The sequence below is a fragment of the Cariama cristata genome, unplaced genomic scaffold (genome assembly GCF_000690535.1).
Source record: "Cariama cristata isolate BGI_N322 unplaced genomic scaffold, ASM69053v1 scaffold3212, whole genome shotgun sequence".
Lineage (NCBI taxonomy): Eukaryota > Metazoa > Chordata > Aves > Cariamiformes > Cariamidae > Cariama > Cariama cristata.
In genome coordinates, this window is record NW_009603047.1 from 12,915 (window position 1) to 19,174 (window position 6,260).

The window sequence follows — 6,260 nt, forward strand, 5'->3', positions numbered from 1 at the left end:
GAGTTGGCAATGTTTCTACGGTATCAATGGGAGACTGTAGCTCAGAACAAGAAACTTTAAACATGAGTTGGCTGCGATGGAAACCCACAGAAGCTGGCAATCTGTGTGCATTACAGTGCTGGCTGATCAATAGTAATTCAGGGATAGAGTGGCGTATCGTCAACTAAGAAATATTTCAAGGCTTGATTAGTTGTGCTCCTTTTCCATTGGGACCATAGTGCAATCTTCACTTATAAAGACATGTGATCTGAAAGCCTGAGGCAGAAGAATTCTTGTTTTCACAGGAGAAGCTTTTCTAGGATGCAAAAGCTTTTACATCCTCACCCTCGTTTCTAAAAGCTGTGTCTTCTCCACAGAATTTAAAAAAAAAAAAAAAAAGTGAGCTTAGGATGGCATCAACATCACAGCCTCTGCGAGGCAAAAGGGCATGTAAAAAAATATTTTGGGCAGTGTTTCCTCATGCCTGCTTCATTCTGTCTCTTGTGATCTACGCTTTTCTTGGGGCTCTCATGTTTTCCCACATTGAAGGTAACCGGAAGGTCAATTTAAGTGAAGAATATAGAAATTTTCTGCAGAATCTGTGGTACATCTCCAGAAATTTATCAGGTATGTACTGGAATTTCAAAATGACTTAACTGTACAAGGAGTTACTCATTCTTTTGCTTCTTGAATGAGATTTTTTTGGCTTTTCAAGACATTCTTCAGAATACTAACAGCTGAATCTGCAAAGAGGATTTTCCCTCTGCCTAGCTAATGCCTGCTGTTGTTTGCTTGTCTTCCTTAGCTGTGATTTTTGACTGCAAGCTTCCCTGGTCCCTGTGTTCCTGCCTGACAAGGTTTTTCCTGAGGTGCCTATGTTCTCCCTTTTGCCCAAGTTACCTAAGGTCCTGAGATTCCCACGGTATTTCCCTCTGACTGCTGGGGACTGAATCCTCTGTCTCAGAAAGCCTCTTCCAGCTCCCTTTTCCCAGCTTGGAGCTTCCCTACCAGCCTTCTGGCGATGGGATGCTTGGATGGAGGCAGGTGTGGTGCTGCGCCCCGGACCCAGTGGTGCTGATGGAGGGGATAGAGGCAATGAGAAGGGTTAGAAATCCTCCTGGATCTATGTCAGGGCTCATACATGGGCTTGGGCTTTCACTCAGGTAGCTGTGCTGACACAGTGATCTGTTTGGGGCAAGCATCCCTGTAGATAACGTCCTGTCAAGCAGAGCTCAGCCACGGGGAGGAGGAAGGAGGGGTGCAGGGTGCTGGGCAGGGCCACCCGAGTGGTTCACATGGGTCACGTACTGCTGACCCCACATTTCTAGTGTCTTTGGGTCAAAAGAAGACTAATCTTCTGGGGAGTCCAAAATGAAACAGGACATTCAAGCTGGAAGCTGAATATTCAATCTTCCGGCCCTGCTTCTTTATGCTTATTTTTGTGTCATATTTTGACTTTGTTGGAGCATAGTTTGTTTATTTGTTCCTTGTTTATTTACTGAAGCCACTGGATCCATCTGATGTTTTGGAGGGGGGAGAAGGGAGGGTGAGATGAATATTTTCATCTTCTGAAAGAGTACAAGCAAATCCTCAGCTGGAGTAAACTTCACTGGAATAACAGGCTGGCTGCTCCCTAAGTGGTGATCTGCAAAAACTCACCTTATCTCCTGTTGTTACTGTAACAGATAACATGACAGAAAATGAGGAGATATTTAAGGAAAAAATCCGTGCACTGCTCAACACAGCTGAACGAGACTGGTTTGTCAATCCAAAAGATATATGGAGTTTCTTTGGGTCTCTCTTCTTCTGCTGCACAGTATTCACAACTGTGGGTAAGTGGTAAAGTAATCCCCTCCAGAATCAGTTGCTATTGCTGCTTTCTCTTAATGTATTTCTTCCAGGGAATTAAAAAAACCCAAAACAATAACCCCAAAACCCAAATCCCCTTGAATTATTCTCCGGAGTATTGATGATGAGTCTGCAAGGGGTTCTGGAAACACAGATTGCAGAGATGTAGCTGAGTCACAGAAGCAAGTCAGAATTTAGTAACTAGTGATGGTACATGCTAATTAGCTGCATCATTACATGTATACTATAACATGTACTCATATGTGACATGTACACAAAACTATTATATTAAAGTAAAAAGAAAGTTCCATTTTTCAGTCACACCTTATCCTTCCCACTATTGTGTGTTATCTTGGGTAATGTTTTCTTCACCGGGAGAGGTAATTCATTATGCATATATTGTTTTTCAATTGCTTCCCTGTTCTTTATGTCTAACCCAGCTCTGTAAATCTAAGGCTCTACAATTAGCTGCTGTTCACACTTCTCTGGGCTAACAGCACACAGCAACATTTAAGTCACACCTCTGAAATCTTTCATTCTGACTTCATATTTCAAAAGAGGACCTAGATCAAATAGAAACATCTGCTCTGGTTTTGGCTCCCTCTCCATTACTAAATACAACTCCTTATGCTCATTCCCAAAGCTACTTTTGTCCCTTTGCTAATCTTTCTCAAATGCTGGCAAGTACAGACTCTGACTATCTAAATTTGTCAGAATTAAAGCTGGATGGGAAATAGTCCCACAGCATTGTATCAAATCGCAAAGACATTTCTCCACTGCATTAGGATATACTCAAGATCCCAGCATGGATATGCATCTTAGTGCAAAAGAAAAACCAAATCTTAAAAAAGAGCTTATTCTATACAAGGAATAATGTGAGAGTTAATACACTCACTTGGAGCACATAAGAGACCCTTGTGTGCTAAGTCACAGCAGAGGCTTGGACCTCAGACTCTGATGTCTTAGGTGACTGTTCAGAATCAGCTTCTTGCAGCCCCTGAGTTTGAAGACAGTCATCTAGGTTGTCAAAGACACATACTGGAGATGCAGACCTGAATCTGCAACCTGGTGAAGATTTCCTAGCACGAACACAACAGCTAGGAGCGTTTGAAAGAGGACGTTTTATCAGAAAGGTTTGACTTCAGCAAATTGATGAAAAACCATATTGTTGAAAACTTCTTCCCTGGTTGTACTTACTCACCTCTGTTAACATGGGATTTTACAAATGTCCCCATACACACCGACCCCACATATTTATTTCTAAACTGCCGTTCTTTTTGGCCTTCATAGTGCTGAGCATTAACACAGCTTCCTCAGATTTTGAGCCGAGTTTTGGGATCAGTAGGAAGCCTGGAATATTTGTTGCTAATAGGTGGCTATATCCATTGCAGTATTGTTATTTGCAGTATTAGGAACTGATAAATCACTTCAGGTTACAGTCAACTTAGCTACCTTTAATTATCTAGGAGAAGGGAGGCATTTAGTCTGAAGATCACGGTCTGAACTGCCGTCTTTTCACTGCCCATGGAGGCTGCCTAGTGACTCAGCTAGGCTAGATTTCTGGACAGCTAAATTTAAGCTCAAGAAACGTTTTAATGTTTGAAACTGCACTAGACATTTTTAATGCACAAAAATTGAAAAAAAAAAAAAAGAAAATAAAATCACTCCGTACAATAACTACAATAACTAATCTTCCCCAATTGCTTCAGCAATAAAGATTAGCATTCCCAGTTAGCCAGTGGGGAACAGAATGACAGAGAATAAACAGTTTTTCAGTGCCTCACAGCAAAGGAGGGACCAAGGCTGGATTCAGATCAAAGGCTATGGCAGCCGTTAGTGAAAACAAACATGAATGGGTGAAGAAAATGAAGGAAACCATACCTCAGCATATGAGCTCATAATCTTACAGGCTAAGTACCCGGCCTGGAAGGTCATCTAGAAAAGAACAATGTCTTTGAAGGGAGAGAAATGCTTCGTGTCTTTTTGGAGGATTAGAAGGAAAATGATTGTTAAAATTTAATACAATTAATATAATGCTGATGTTTTCTCCCACTGTAATGGAAAAGCACTAACTTACAATTTAAGTTTCATATCCATTATGTCAGAGGAAGGAAATATAAATGACCAAATTGAATTTAGGGAAAGGGCATAACTTCTGCTACCATTTTATGTATCATAAAGGCCATGCATCTGGTAGTACTTCCCTATTTGTTGTAATTGATATTTGTAAGTTTATTTACTCTAGAAAAAACATGCATTTCCTTATGTGACCAACATAAGCTTCCTCACTTGATCCTTTGTTTTTCTGAGTATGTTTAAGAGACTCTGAAAACTATGAAGTCAGTACAAACATGGTGTCAATACAACATATGCCACTAGAACTAGATCTGGTGAACTAGGGACAACTTCAAATCCTGTTATTAGCTTGACATTTGTCACAAGTAGTTTTGGAAAAGAAATGAAGTTTGAGATATGGGTGTCATTGTCCCAATCTGACCCATAATGCTGTCCCAGTTTCAAAACTCAATCATCCAGCTCTGAATCTTGCCAGGGCTCAGGGAGTTTCACGCCCAGAAATCATTCAGTCATACTGTGAGCTCCTGGAGCCTGGCCGGGAGATGATCCCCAGCTCCTCATGCACCGTCCATCAACTTCCCCCAGCATCACCTCTCATCTCTCTGATCTCAGCCCTCAGCTCGACTTCCCTGCGGAGCGACCCATGGGCCCAAGACCTCTCTTGCTGTCTTGCCTTTTCGATCCTTCGTAACCCAGGTTCCCAGTCTCCAGTAGGACAGAGGCTGCTAACCACACTTGGGCTGGCCCAAACCTTTTGTTTCTCTTCCCTAAATGGCCTCTTGTTGTCAGGCAGTTAAGTCAAACAGTCCATAAGTGCGGATAAGGTAGGAAGAGTTAATTCAACAGAACTGGCAAACTCCAAGTGCTTAAAGAGGTAGGATGCCTGCATCAGTAACCAGCATTTGAGACCCAGAAACTTTAATAGCTTCAAAGTAAAGCCAAAAAGAACAGTATGCTCTGGACCAAAAATTGACTTTTAAAATTGACATCAATAAAAAGCTCAGAGGACAAGAATACCTAATAAATCCCAATGTTCTCTCTCTCCCTTCCCCTTCCTTTCCTCTTTTTGCTTTCGTTCAAGGTTACGGTAATACCTATCCTGTGACACGGACTGGAAAATATCTCTGTATGTTATACGCTTTATTTGGCATCCCTCTGATGTTCTTGGTCCTGACAGACATGGGAGATATCCTTGCGACTGTCTTATCAAAGTCTTACAATGAATTCAGAAAACTGCAGTCAAAAATTCTAGCCTCTAAACTCTGTTCTAGATCCACCTGTAACAATGCGGATGAACTAAAATCCAGAGCACAGTCTAAAGTAGTCATCAATGAGCCCTTGACTATTATGGAAGTGTTGAAAAGTCAGCCAGGTGTTAAAAGGAAGCCAATCAAGTATCGCAATGCCGAAATTTTTGAAATGTTAATTGCCAGAGAAAATGAACTGGCAAAACCAGCAAGAAATAAAAGCATTGAGAGATGGAGCTCGTGTCCTGAACTAGCCAGGGGAAAGACAATGTCCAGGGTAATCGAGAATTTTGACAAAATAGGGCAACAGTTAGAAAAATTAGATGTGCCCATTGTATTAATGGTGCTAGTTATCTTTGTGTACATCTCCTGTGCAGCTGCTATTCTTCCAAATTGGGAAACCAGGTTGGATTTTCAGGAAGCCTTTTATTTCTGCTTTATCACCTTGACAACTATTGGATTTGGAGATACACAACTGGAACATCCCAAGTTTTTCTTGTTTTTTTCCCTCTATATTATTATTGGGATGGAAATTGTCTTCATTGCTTTTAAACTGGGCCAAGACCGCTTAATTGGTTTGTATAAAAAGGTGATTTCATTTTGTGGGGAGAAAAAGATGCCATCAAAGAAGGTATATCCAAAATAAGCGCATCATTTCTCCTTCACTTGTAAGCATTGGCTGCTGCAATGAGATGAAAGTGTTCCTGTGCATTTCTGCCTTGGGCTGGCAGGAGGCATATTTTGTTCTGATTTCCTCTGAGAATCTACTGTAAAGTGGCCAAATACATCAGGAGACACTTGGTGAAGGCATCTCCAGAGAGTACTTTCCAAGAGGGTCCCATCTCCTAAATAATAAAAGAAGATGATATATGATGAAAAAGCAGAAGGCTCTCCCTGCCAGTGCTCCCCAGCATCTTTTGCGAAGCTCTGACTTTCAGCAGCCTTTCTGTTCTCTATTCCACAGCCAGACAATTTAGGATTTTTTTTTTCAGCACTTGTCCGAGCATGTCCCAGCTCACTGTCTCGTCCTGCCACCTTGTTCGCAGCCAGGGACAGCTTGGTTGTGGCTGTCGGTACTGAACTGTGACAGCATGCTACTGTAATATGATT

At 41.6% G+C, this 6,260-nt stretch overlaps 1 protein-coding gene across 1 annotated transcript; it reads left to right on the top strand.

Moving 5' to 3' along the window:
- Nucleotides 1-389: 389 nt before the first annotated feature.
- Nucleotides 390-5,796, top strand: KCNK18 (potassium channel, subfamily K, member 18). The gene is made up of 3 exons (XM_009695002.1): nt 390-606; nt 1,665-1,811; nt 4,985-5,796. The coding sequence occupies exons 1-3, from the start codon at nt 390-392 to the stop codon at nt 5,794-5,796; spliced, it is 1,176 nt and encodes a 391-aa protein (XP_009693304.1).
- Nucleotides 5,797-6,260: the final 464 nt, after the last annotated feature.